The sequence below is a fragment of the Mustela putorius genome, unplaced genomic scaffold (assembly GCF_011764305.1).
Source record: "Mustela putorius furo isolate JIRA1106 unplaced genomic scaffold, ASM1176430v1.1 tig00000095_pilon_pilon_pilon, whole genome shotgun sequence".
NCBI classification, from domain to species: domain Eukaryota; kingdom Metazoa; phylum Chordata; class Mammalia; order Carnivora; family Mustelidae; genus Mustela; species Mustela putorius.
This window is the reverse complement of record NW_025421280.1, coordinates 20,110,613-20,124,273: the sequence shown is the minus strand read 5'-3', so window position 1 is coordinate 20,124,273 and position 13,661 is coordinate 20,110,613. Positions and strand designations below refer to the sequence as shown.

Here is a 13,661-nt window from a genome sequence, read left to right as displayed (position 1 = left end):
ACCTGAGTGGGGACAGCTCTGGCACCAGGGCCGCAGGCTCAGATAAGCCCTTCCAAGTCTGTAACTCACACATTGGGTATCCAGATCCGGACGGTCTTGTCTCGGGAGCCTGAGGCCAGCAGGTGTCCCGAAGGGGAGAAGTTCACACAGGTGACAGCATCCTTGTGGCCCGCAAAGCGGTAGGCGCGTGACTGGGGCTTCATGTGCCAGACCATGAGGCATGAGTCCATGGAGCCACTGGCTGAGGAAGGAGGGATGCTGTGACCCTCAGCTCTGGTGGGCCACGAGCCTCTGAGCAGGACGATGGGGTGAGGGGACAGGAGACACATCACACTTCCAGCGACTGCTAAGCCTGGGTTTGGAGCATCGATGGGCTGTCAGCTCTCCAAGCAGCAAGCCCGAGCAGCAACAGGGGAGTGAAGCCAAGAGATGCCCTTCACATGCCAGCCCGAGGCTGCAACCCAGCAGGCCTCTGACAAAACTCATCCCCCGTGGGGACCCACATAGTCACACCCTAAGGGTAGTAAACAGCAATTCCTACCAGCCCAACCCAATGGCCTTCTACCATTGAGAGGGGCCAAGTTAGTCAGAAACCTAGAGATTCCCCAAGATAGATCAAATGACTTCATTTGTTCTTCATCTATAGTGACCAGCAGCCTCTGGCAGGGGACCCTGACCATGGGATGAAGGGGGAGTCTTGTCCATAGAAAGAAGAAAGCAGGGGCACCTGGGTGACTCAGTCGTTAAGTGCCTGCCTTCAACTCAGGTCACGATCCCAGGGTCCTGGATCCCAGGGTCCTGGACTCCCTTCTTAGCCGGGAGTCTGCTTCTCCCTCTCCCTCTTTCCTTCCCCTCCACTTGTTCACGCATGCACACCCGTGCTCTTTCGCGCTCTCAAATAAATAAATAAGTAAAATCTTAAAAAGAAAAAAAATGCATTAAAAAAAAGAAACAAACAAGAAAACGGCAGCCATGACGCTGTATAAGAACCCCCAAGCGACCAAGAAGCAGGAGTACTCAGCTGCTGCACAAGGGTAGGGAGTATGCGGCTCTGCTCTTCGCCCTTCTCACTGGATGCCCCCATACTGCTGTGGACAACAGACTTGAGGACCCAAGGAAACGGAGCCATTGTTTAGGGCCATTCCACCAGCCAGATCCAAGAGATGGCTGGGGTATATGCAGTGAAAAGCCCAGACCCTGGGCCCCACTCCCAAGGCTACGTGCCCTTGTCAAGGCCCCCAGACTCTCTTGAGTCTCACACTCTGCATGCAGAATGCAGTTCACAGAGACACCGAGCCCAGCAACCAGACAGTGACCAGCTGAAGCCAGATGCAGATTTAGACAAACCACCTGGGTCCTCACAGTGTCCTACTCCCCTCACACCACACCTCCCAGCTAGAGACTCCGCCTTCTCGGCGCATAACCTAGCGCCTAGGAAAAGATGCCTCCTCTTACCCAACTGCTTCGTATTGAGACTGAAGTCCACGGAGGTAACTGCATCTCGGTGGCCCTTAAAATGCCTCTCCAGCGAGGGGTCCTCCTGTTGGAAAGCCAGGGTCAAATGTGTGAAACTTGAATGAAGAAGGAGCTTCCCCAGGGGTCAAGACTCTTCCAAACAGCCAGGAGGGTTCAAAAATGCTCAAGACACGATCCTATATATAAAACTCCTTAGGATTTTCATATAGCTAAATAACTATAACTAACATATAGCTAAAAAACTAATAGAGCTAATAAACCAGTTAAGCAAGGTTGCAAGATCAATATATAAAAATCTATCGTGGGGTGCGTGGGTGGCTCAGATGGTTGAGCGTCTGCCTTTGGCTCAGGTCATGATCTCCAGGTCCTGGGATAGAGCCCCATGTCCGGCTCCCTGCTCAGCTGTGAGTCTGCTACTCCCCATCCTCTGCCTGCCTCTCCCCCTCTCAAATGAATAAAGAAAATCTTTTAAAAATCATAAAATAAAATAATAAAAATCTGGGCCACCTGGGTGGCTCAGTGTTTGAGTGTCTGCCTTTGGCTCATGATCCCAAGGTCCTAGGATCAAGCCCCATGTTGGGCTCCCTGCTCGGCGGGAAGCCTGCTTCTCCCTCTCCCACTCCCCCTGCTTGTGTTCCCTCTCTCACTGTCTCTGTCATATAAATAAATAAAATCTTTAAAAAAAAAAAAAGGTGAATTTTAAGACATGTGAGTATTTCAACAAAGCAATGTTTCTAAGAGAATGAAGAAGAAATGGGGACCTTTCAGCAACTCCCATTTCGGGAATCAGATTCTGCACTTTCAATCTCACTGGTAGCCAGTGTTGGCCAATGAATCCAAAGGTCAGCCTGGACAGGCCCCAAGGGGCAGTGCCACCATTCTACTGAGGTCAAGGAAGCAGCTGTTCAGGACACAGCTTAGGAAGACATGGAGAAAATATTCTAGAGACTCTTACCACCCAACAGCAGCTTCTCTTAGTACTTGAAGAGTCACAGTCCTGCCATGCAAACATCTCCCCTTCCCTAAATATCAGAAGCATTCTGGGCACACCATGGAGCCCAGCAAAACCTCTTCTTGGTAAAAAAAAAAAAAAAAAGAAAAGAAAATGTCCTTGGGAACAGAGTAAGACTGATGCCACCTCACAGAGCTGTAACCAGAACAAAGGCCCTCAGGGCCCTGTGCCCAGCTCCACCCCCAACACACCTGCCCCAGTCCCCCATTCAAGGGAGTGGCAGCTGGGAGAGGGCCCCCAACAGAGCAGCAACTGCTACATCTGAACGTCTTGGGAGAACAAGAATAAGATAATGTCCACCTCTAGGTAAGTTCAGTTCTACCTCTGACCAGGGGACTCCTGAGACCGCCCAACACCCTTCCCAACTCCTCATCCCACCAGGCTCTATGGTTCCTCATCTCCCCAAAGGTGGTTTATATATGGAAAGAAGTGGGGAGGGATTTGTGGAAAGGGCTAGAATAGGGATCAAAAAGCCTGGATCCTGGGCGCCTGGGTGGCTCAGTGGGTTAAGCCGCTGCCTTCGGCTCAGGTCATGATCCCAGAGTCCTGGGATCGAGTCCTGCATCAGGCTCTCTGCTCAGCAGGGAGCCTGCTCCCCCCCCCACCCCCGCCTGCCTCTCTGCCTGCTTGTGATCTCTCTATCTGTCAAATAAATAAATAAAATCTTTAAAAAAACAAAACAAAACAAAACAAAGCCTGGATCCTAAGTCTAGGCGTTCCGCTCTACAGAGGACCATCTGATCTTCCTGACTCTCAACCCAGCCCAAAGACCAGACATGTTTACACAATCTCTCAAAAAGAGGGGTCTGGGAGTGCTTCCCTCTGGAGGAACCTGGGACTCGGGGCGCCCAGCCCAGAACACAATGCACACCTGAGCTGTCCGGTCCGAGCAAGTGTTCGCTCAAAAAAGCCCCGACCAGCCACCCACTGCTCAGGATGATGAGACTCAGGCCAGTGAGGCCCGGAGCTGGCTTCCGGCCCGACCTCCAGTCGAAACGTACTAGTACTAGCGTCTCCTCAGCTAGGATGAGAATCCAGGGAGCAGGGACTTGGTGGTCCGCCGCGGCAGTCCGCAAAGGGTCTGGCGCGCAGGAGGTGCTCACTACGTGTCCCGACCCAGCGACCCCTGCACAGACCGTCAAGCGGCTGGAGAAGACTGGCTTGGAACCCGGCGTCCCACTCGCCCCCTCGCAGCCATCGCTCGGGCCAGGCGCCTACAGTCCCAATGGGGAGACTAAGGCCGGGCAAACACCGCCGGCGAGAACTTACAGGGCAAGGTGCAGCCATGGCAGGTCGGGGGCGCCCAAGGCGCTGGAGAAAGCTGCGTCGGCCGTTGCGGCCGGTTCAGTTTCCGCGCCCCCAACCGCCGCCAATAGCAACGCGGGTCGCGTCGCCACGCCCCGCCCACGGCGATTAAAGGAGACGCAGCGCGTCGGCTTTTTCACCCCAGGCCGGAAGCAGAGCTGTGTGGCGGATTCCACGGCCTCCGCGCACAGCTCCGCTAGCCCAGCAGCCCACGGACGTAGCGGCCAAAGATCTCCGTCCACTGTCACTAATCCCCTGAGAAATGATAAAACGCAGGATGAGGTGTTCACACCGCCCACCCCTAGCTCCGTTTACGAGGCCACGAGCACAGCCTTCTGGGAAATGCAGTTTCAAGACAGCCACCACCTAGGGTATGTAGGAAATTGGAACTACTTTTCCCAAGATACCTTGAGAGCCGGGCGGGATTAACCACGCGTTGGAAAGGCCTCATGGATCCCGGAAGTGGAGGACACGTGCGTCATTCTTTGGGCGTTCTCTTAAAGGGCCCTTGAAACTAAGTAGTCGCCCAATGCCTTACGGGCCAATTAGTCACCCCTCGGAGATAGTTTAAATGGTCCGCTCCTCCGAACTTAAAACAAGTGTCGATTTGAAAGAACACCAGTCACTTGGAATGACATCCGTGGGATTCTCCGTGGATGGAGAAACCTAGGTTCTATTCTGTTATTGTCCTGCCTCCTTGTGTGACCTGTGACCTTGAGGGGAAATACCTCTGCCCAGGCCTCAGTTTACCCATTTGTAATACAGAGAAGTGTGAGGCAGCCTGGGCCTCTCCAGAACCCTCGGCCCTGAGAAGTGGTTATAAATGACATGTTTAAAAGAAAAGGAGACATTTCCAGATATGTGTCCTGAGGCAAGGGAGCCGAAAGCAAAATTAAACTATTGGGACTACATCCAGTTAAAGAGCTTCTACACAGTAAAGAAAGTAATTAAAGAAGGCAGAAGACAACCTACTGAATGGGAAAAGATATTTGCAAATGACTATCTGCTAAGGGCTTAGTGTCCAAAATATATAAGGAGCTTATACAACTCAACACCAAAAATGCAAATAATCCAATTAAAAATGGGCAGAAGACATGGACATTTCTGGAATGCTTGGGTGGCTCAGCTGGTTAGGCATCTGCCTTCAGCTCCTGATGATCCTGGGGTCCTGGGATTGAGTCTTCATCTGGCTCTTTACTCAGCAGGGAGCCTGCTTCTCCCTCTGCGTGACGCTCCCCATGCTTGTGTGCGAGCTCTCTCTCTGATGGAAAAAAAAAAAAAAAAAAGACATGGACATTTCTCCAGAGAAGACATCCAGATGGCCAACAGACCCGTGAAAAGATGCTCAACAGGGGCGCCTGGGTGGCTCAGTTGGTTAAGCAGCTACCTTCGGCTCAGGTCATGATCCCAACGTCCTGGGATCGAGTCCCTCATTGGGTTCTTTGCTCAGCAGGGAGCCTGCTTCTCCCTCTGCCTCTGCCTGCCATTCTGTCTGCTTGTGCTCGCTCTCTCTCCCTCTCTCTCTCTGACAAATAAATAAAATCTTTAAAAAAAAAAAGAAAGAAAAGAAAAGAAAAGATGCTCAACATCATTCATCATCAGGGAAATGCAAATTAAAGCCAAGATGAGATACCACCTCAGAGCTGTCAGAATGGCTAAAATAAAAAACACAAGAAACAACAAGTGCTCGCAAGGATGCAGAGAAAAAAGAACCCTCATGCCCTGTGGGTGGGAAGGCAAACTGGAGAAGCCACTGTGAAAAACAGTATGAGGTTTCCTCAAAAAATTAAAAATAAAATTGATGAAGTTCTAGAGCATAGGTGAGGTTCGGTGGGGTGAGGTCCGGAAAGAATTCTTGAGACATCTTTGGTGCAAAATGGTGGTTTATTAAAGCACGGGGACAGGACCCGTGGGCAGGAAGAACGGCTGCCCCAGGTTGTGAGGGATGCCAGGTTTTGTACCCCTGGGGTGGGTGAAGTAAGGAAAAGGGAGGTTTCAATAGAACTTTCATATGCTAAAGAGGACCTAAAAAGATACCAGATACCAGAGGCCTTGCCATTGCCAAAGTTGTTTTGCCCTCTAGCAAGGTATGAACATTAAATGGGTGGGAGATTCCTAAAGAATATCACATATGTCCCACCCAGGGTAAGGGGGGTAGTTGGAGGATGTCAGCTTTTGCTTTGTCCTTGGGCAGCCTTCTGTTCCCTCATCAGAACTACCCTATGATCCCATAATTCCACTATTGGACATTTACCCAAAGAGCAGGAAAACACTAACTCAAAAAGATATATGCCTCCCTTTGTTTATGGCAGCATTATTTACAAAAGTCGAATTATGGAAGCAACCCAGGTATCCATCAGTAGATGAATGGACAGAGAAGATGTGGTGTGGATGTGTGTATATATATCCTTGGCCATAAAAAAGAATGAAATCTTGCCATTTCCAACAGCATGGGATAGGTCTAGAGAGTGTAATCCTAAATGAAATAAGCCAGACAGAGAAAGACAAATACCATATGATTTCACTCATATGTGGAATTTAAGAAAAATGAACAAAGAAAAAAAGAGACCAAAAAAAAAAAAAAAAGACTCTTAACTATATGGAGAACTAACTGATGGTTGTTATCTGAGAGAAGGTGGGTGGGGAGAGGGATAAAATAGATAAAGGGGATTAAGAGTACACTTACTGTGATGAGCACTACACGACATGTAGAATTGCTGAATCACATGTAGAACTGCTGAAACAAACACTGTATGTTAACTCTACATCACCACTGTATGTAACAGGGTAGGTTAACTATTCATAACTGCTGTATGTAACACTGTATGTTAACTATACTGGAATTAAAATAAAAAATAAAAGAAGATAAAAAGGAGACATTCTAAGGGCCTGGCCACCAGGGGCCATCCCTGCTCATTTTATGTTGTTGGAACACCCAGGCAGTCCTTGTTCAGACCTTTTACCCTGTTCTGGGCATCTTCCCAACCTGGAACTGACCTGGACCGGATGTTTTGCAATATTCAGGAAGCTGTTGCCTCCCTGGACAGGCCAGTTTGGCCACACTCCAACACTGATTAGGATCTGGCCAGGCCCAGAGATTTCTCACTACATCCAGAGACCTAAGATGGTATCTCCATGGGTCTCCAAACCAGAGCAGATTCAGAACCTGGCACAGGTGGGTAGCTGGCGTGTAGAGGAATGGGTCTCTCTTTTGGATCTGGAAAGTCTGAGGCCAGACAGAAGAAACAGATACATTTAATCCCATCTTCTCTGTGATTTGGCACAGAATTGGTTTTTTCACATTACAAGTGTTCAGGCTCATTTAACTCAAGACACTGAAATTCTCCTTGAAACAAGTGTTGTATCATTTACACGCCCTGAGGTTGTGCCACACTGTTCAAAGAATGATTTTCAAGTCTTCCCCCCAACATTCACAACTTATTCAGTGATTCTCTTGCCTGCTGTCTAAACACTTAAAGTGAAAAAGATAAGGAAGGGGCGCCTGGGTGGCTCAGTGGGTTAAAGCCTCTGCCTTCGGCTCGGGTCATGACCCTGGGATCCTGGGATCCTGGGATCGAGCCTGCTTCCCTTCCTCTCTCTCTGTCTGCCTCTCTGCCTACTTGTGATCTCTGTCTGTCAAATAAATAAAATCGTTTTTTAAAAAAAGTTAAGGAAGAAAAAAAAATACAGAAAAATATATCCATTAAACTTAGAATTCTTTTCTTGCTGTTATTGGTAGTGTTTTTGGTTTCGTTTTGTCTTTTTCTTTTGTTTGTATAATTTTAGCTGTGAAATATCCCTGGTCTGTTGGAGCTCATAAGCTACAAAACCAAATTTAGGGAAACCCTTTGGTAAAATGATTTTCAAATGTTGAGCTCGCTCAACGTAACAGGCACTAGAAGATTTTACTCATTCTCCTAAGTCTTTCCAGATCCCACTATCTTCTATCCTTACCCACAGAAGAAGAGCTGGGGATGCCCCACCCGTTCTTGCTCATGTATTCTCCAAAAATTGCAACACCACATTCTCCCAACGCCACGGAGACAAGCCATGATCCACCACTGACACAACCTGTATAAACAAAGACTAGGGCCTCCACCTTCTGACTGAGCAGCCCCTACCCTGTGCCACCTCCATCTGATTGGACTTCGTTTCTATCTAAGTCCCTCATACTGGGGATGAGTATGCTCAATGTTGGAAGAGCCAACATTGTTGGCCTCCATGTTGGGGGGACCTCCATGTTGAGGGGGGCTGGAAGAGAGCTTTTTCAAACCCCCTTGTGGCAGGAATGTTTCTATCCTGGTATACAGCCCATGGGTAGGCACCCCTGCAAGAGACTCTCTCCCTTTCATCACTTGCAGACCCCCTGCCCAAGAGCCAATGTCACCTCAGGGTGAAGCAGAGAAAGAAGGAGGAAAGGCAGGAATCACGCCCATCCACATAGCCCAATCCAACCTGCCCCTGGAAAGCCCCATCTATTCTATCACCCGGCCCTGCACTGTGGCCTGGGCTTGAAACTCTGAGCTTGGCAGCTCAGGGCTTGTCCCAGGGTCAGACACATCTTGGGACAAGCCCAGACCCCGCCACCTCTAAGCTGGGTGATCTAGCAGGAGTCACGCCATATCTCTGAGCCTCCATGTCCTTGATTATAATCATAATCTATCTGCCACAGTGGGGGAGGAGGGATTCCATGAGCCACTAATTAATGTACGAGCTTGATACGGAGCTGCCACTTAACACATTTGACTTTCTCATCTGACTTCAGTAACATCACATGTCTTCTCTGCTCCAACCGTCTAGCTGATACCTCTATGCCTCTGCTCCCACCTCTGTTCCCTGGGCTGCCTCTGCTGCAGCCACATGGACCTTCTTGCTGTTCCTGGAATAAGAATGTGCGAGGCACACTCCCATCTCGGGGCTTTTGCACTGGCTACGGTCTCTGTGTCCACTTGGCTCACCCTAGCACTCCCATCGAGAATTTGTTCCTATGTCACCTTCTCATTGTGGTTTTCCCGGCCACCCTACTTTTTTTTTTTTTTTAAAGATTTTATTTATTTATCAGAGAGAGCGGGGGGGGGGAGGGGGAGAGTGAGCACAGGCAGACAGAATGGCAGGCAGAGGCAGAGGGAGAAGCAGGCTCCCTGCTGAGCAAGGAGCCCGACGACGACGACGTGGGACTCGATCCCAGGACGCTGGGATCATGACCTGAGCCGAAGGCAGCTGCTCAACCAACTGAGCCACCCAGGCGTCCCCCGGCCACCCTACTTAAAACGCCAACCCTCCTTCCCTCTCCCTGCTTTATTTTTCACCAGTGACTTTGCCATACGACACATCGGACTTCTTGGGTTGTTATCTTCTCCCCTCGTAGAACATCAGCTCCAGGGAAAGGATGTGACTATATTCCTGCACCCAGCACGGGGCCCAGACAGAGTGGGCTCACAGTAAATATCTGCCAGTGAAATCAATGAATCATGACAAGATTGCTCATGGATGGTTACAGAGCCTCTGAAGGGCAGGACTTGTTCTCACTGGGAGAGAAGGGGAAGGGATTAGAGTAATCAGGAAAAGCTTCTCTGTGAGGACAGGGAAACCTGAGCTTTAATTGGGTGGGGTGGGGGGTTCGGACACACAGGACAATTCCAGTGCAGGGAATAGACTAGGCAAAGGTCTGGTGGCAGGGTTAAATGCGGAGCATCGGGAGAGCAGGGATAAAGCAGGTGGCCTCAGAAGTAGGGCTAGACTGCAAGGTCACACACACATTGACAAGAATCATGGGGATCGGGCTCAGTGGGTCAAGGGACTGGCCACATGTCCCCTCCCAGGGCTGAGAGGAGCCAAAAGAGCCCTCTCACAGATGAGGCTATGATGTCAGGACTTCCTCTTGTGGGAGTGATGTCTGTCGGAGGGAAATCCCATGGCAATTCTGGGCCTCCGTCATACCCGCTGTGGAAATAGTGTGCCTGCCCCTGCTGGCCAAACTTCTCTAAAGACAGGCTGAACCCCAAGCAGGGAGGAGTCTAAGTCCAAGACTTTATCCTTCCTCAGCCCTCCTTCTCCATCCAACAGCACTGGCCACTCTGGTAAGAAGCCCACACTGGGGGCGCCTGGGTGGCTCAGGGGGTTAAGCCGCTGCCTTCGGCTCAGGTCATGATCTCAGGGTCCTGGGATCGAGTCCCGCATCGGGGTGTCTGCTCAGCGGGGAACCTGCTTCCTCCTCTCTCTCTCTGCCTGCCTCTCTGCCTACTTGTGATCTCTCTCTGTCAAATAAATAAATAAAATCTTAAAAAAAAAAAAAAGAAGAAGAAGAAGCCCACACAGGGGCATCCCTTTGGGTGAATGTCCACCTTGAATCTGTCCTTCCATATTGCAAACAGTGAACGGCATGTCTAGAGCTGCTATGGCGATTCGTGGGGGGGCAGTGATGTCAATGAATCTGGGACCAGTTTCCAGGAGGTGTGAAGAAACAGAGCTGGTTGGTGACCACACCTCAACCATCCACTCAAGTCAGATGGGGAAGCCTCTGTGTGCTGAGTCCTTCTACCCACATCCCATGAGCGTGACCAGTGTCCTCCCTCCCATAACCCCAAGCAACCCCTTGGGGGATGGTTTTGCCTTGTCCAGGAAAAAGGGAAGGGGCCAAAAAAGCCCAGCTGGGATAGAATAAATCCCACAAAGCTGAGGTCCGTTGGCCTTGGCTCCCTCCCTAGGGGGGCTGGGGTGGGTTGCAAATGCCGTAAAAGGTCTGAACTCAAACCTGAGAACCTTCCTGGTAGATCATTCGGACAGGGCTTCTGAGCAACAATATTCAGCGCCCGCTGCTGTTTAGAAGCTCTGCAGGTGGACCCAGCACTGGTGTCTAAGAGCTCCCCAGGTGAGTCCTTGGGCCAAGACTGCTCTAAACCAGAGGGACTGAGAGAACTTTCTATGATGATGGGAATGTTCTCTAACTACACTATCGAATACAGTAGCCCTTGGTTACATGTGACTATCGAACCCTTGAAATGTGGCTCCTGGGCCTACACAACTGAATTTTTAATTGTATTTAATTTTCATTAATTTAAATGTAACAGGCGTATTACCTAGTGGCCGTGGTACTGGACAGCACAGCCTTGGGCTGCGAATTGGCTCTATAGTCTTAGGCAAGTCACTGAGCCTCTTAAACTTCAGTCTTCTGGTGGTGAGGAACATAGGTTCAGTCCACAGTAGCCAAGGGAACTCTTTGTACCCATGCCCCACAGCCCAGCTGTGGGAGAGAAGCGGGAAAATCCGGCAGGGTGGTGGGAGACACCAGCCCAACCCTCGGGATGTGGACCAAGACAATAAGACGCAAGCCACAGCCCCCTCGCGCCCCATAGCAGGACTTTGCTGGCTAACCCCAGAGCATTTGGAGTGAGAAGATGGAGCCAGACACCTGAGAATCAGAGGATAATTGGATTTCCTTCCTCCAGGGGATCCTGAATTGTGGTGCAAGGGAAGGGCTGACCAAGAAAGCAACTGACAACTTTAATTTACCACAGAGTCACTCCACACCACATGTCACATGAAGTCTTAGCCCCAACCCCAGGAGCGATACAGCATTTTGCCCATTTTACTGGTGGAGAAACTGAGGTACAGAGTAAGTGGGAAGCGAGGATTAGAACCTGAGAACTAAGAATGCTGAAATAGTTCGGATCTCAGATGAACTAAAAAGGGCCTCAGGACTTTCACTCCTGAGGGTGCCTGGGTGGCTCCATCGCTTGTGTCTGACTTGATTTCAGCTCAGGTCAGGATCTCAGAGTTGTGAGATCAAACCCCACGTCAGGCTCGGTGCTGGGTGTGAGTCCGCTTGAGAGTCTCTTTCTCCCTCTCCCTCTGCCCCTCCCTCACTCCCTCTCTGGGGGGCAAAAAAAAAAAAAGACTTTGATCCCCAACAGCAGAGATGGGGACCCAAAGTGTCCCAGAGTGGCCAACCCCACATTAGAAAGTCCTTTGTTGTCTTGTGTTTTATTGTAAATGGGCAAGTAAATTTACTGTCTGCTTCTCTTTTAATGTCCTTTTAATATAAAATTAATATTTTGAGGATGAACCAGTTGACACCAAGTCACACTGAGAACTGAGACTCAGGACTAAGTCCCAGTGTGCCATGCGGTTTCCTGACCCCCTCCACCACCCATCAGTGTGAAAGGTGGGCTATAGAAACCTCTCTCAGCAGGTCATCCAAGGGGGTGAGCCTGCTCCTGGGGCGTAGGACTCAGGGTTTTCAGAATCCAGGATGCAGCTGGTTTAGATGCCTATTCCTAGGTCAGCTACAAAGCCTGACTCCATGGGTCTGGGTAATTCTTCTGTGATGGTCCTGGTACCTACCAAGAAGCCCTGGGCACAGTGGGGGCCTGGACAGCCCTGCCCTCCAGGGGAGCTCTCACCCATCTCCGATGCTCTGGCCAGGGACCCAAGACTAGACAAGTCTCAACTCTGACCCTAACTTACTCTGTGGTCCCATCTCGGACCTCAGTTTCCCCATTGTCCAGTAAGGACATCCATAGGGGACTTCTAAAGCCCTTCTGGTCTCAGTGGGTATATGTGGTTGGGCGGACTCCCCAAGGCAATGGGCTGGGGGCACACCTAGGCAGGCCTCCTCGGTCACCCCCTCCTCGTCATGCCACATTGGCCCCCCAGACTCCAAGCTCAGACCTTTCTGGGGCTTTGCACTGGCTGTTCCTTCTGCCCGACCTACCTTCCCCGAGATCATGCCTGTCTCAGGCCTGGACCCTCAGGCCTCCGCCTGAACAGTAATTCCTCAGAAACATGCCTTCTGACTCTCTCCTCCTTCCATCCCCCTCGGGCTTGTGTGCCATTGCTTTCTCGTGCATCTCCCCCGGGTTTATGAGCTCCAGGAGAGCAGGAACCCCACCTCTGCTGGTCACAGGGGGAAATGTCACCCAGACTTTGACAGCTCAGTCCTTGGGGTCACTTGGGCCTGAGTGATTCACCAGCAAATCCTTTCAAGGCCCCCCGTGATGCTTGGACTCATGGAGGGACTTGCTGTCAGGTTGGGAAGCAGGTAACTCAGTTCTACAAGCATCTATCAAGTGCCTGCTGTGTGCCTAGCCCTCTTCTGGCATCACCACATTATGCAGAGTCAGGCGTATAATAGCCCTTGTGCCTGGCTCCTCAGAGGACTCAGAGAGGGAAGGAACCATCAAGTAGGCTAAGGTCCATGAGTATCATCCCAGGGGCTCCAGCTCAGCCCTGGGGTGTCCCTCTGTTGACAAGATGGGCGCTTCCAGGAGGAGGTGGGTGGGGAAGCGGACTTGAAGAACAAGCAGGTCTTCCACAGAGAAATGGCATCGCAGGACCCAGAAGAAGAAGGGCTGGGTTGGAAGAGAGCCACAGCTCCTCCAGGCTGAGGTGAACAGGGACAGGCCTGACTGGTGAGGACTCACCTCCACTGCCTAGTTGACCGCGTAATGGAGGGCCAGCCACTCCCACCGCAATGGCCAGGAGCCCAGAGGTCCACCCAGGGGACAAAGACCTTCTGTGGTGAGTCATCCTCAGGTTCCGGGTAGGTTCACTCCCTACGGGTCAGTCATACACTCAGAGCCAGAGCAGCCACCCCATGCAGGGGAGATACTGAGTTCCAGAGAGGACGGGGCTTGTCTTCTGTTCCTTGTGGCAGGGCGAGAAGGGGTTTGGCGAAGATGTGGGATGATTACACTTGGCAGTCTGTATTCTCTGGGGCTGGCCCTATGCTCCCTCACATTAAACCCTTCCATGGCTCCCTGCCCTCAGAATAAAGCCAGGCTCCCCACAGCGTCTCTGCCCTCCCCTGCTCCAGGCTCGCTGCACACCCCACCGCACCTCATGGGCCAGACCCTCCCCAGCCTTGTGC

At 51.0% G+C, this 13,661-nt stretch overlaps 1 protein-coding gene across 5 annotated transcripts in view; it reads right to left on the bottom strand.

The window, feature by feature from the left end:
• Window positions 1-4,106, bottom strand: part of POC1A (POC1 centriolar protein A) — a 67,308-nt gene extending 63,202 nt beyond the window's left edge. For 2 of the 5 annotated variants that reach the window (XR_001177452.2, XM_045079317.1), the window contains exons 1-3: window positions 3,758-4,105; window positions 1,456-1,540; window positions 70-241 (exon numbers count right to left, since the gene is read on the bottom strand). Coding sequence is in view for 4 of the 5 variants with exons in the window: in XM_045079317.1 (XP_044935252.1) it covers window positions 70-241; window positions 1,456-1,540; window positions 3,758-3,775 (275 nt within the window). In the remaining variant the exon portion in view is untranslated. Of the gene's footprint in view, window positions 1-69; window positions 242-1,455; window positions 1,541-3,489; window positions 3,675-3,757 lie in introns of those variants that run through there. The other 3 variants (XM_004780066.3, XM_004780065.3, XM_013049767.2) reach the window with 3 other exon arrangements.
• Between the last annotated feature and the right edge of the window lie 9,555 nt (window positions 4,107-13,661).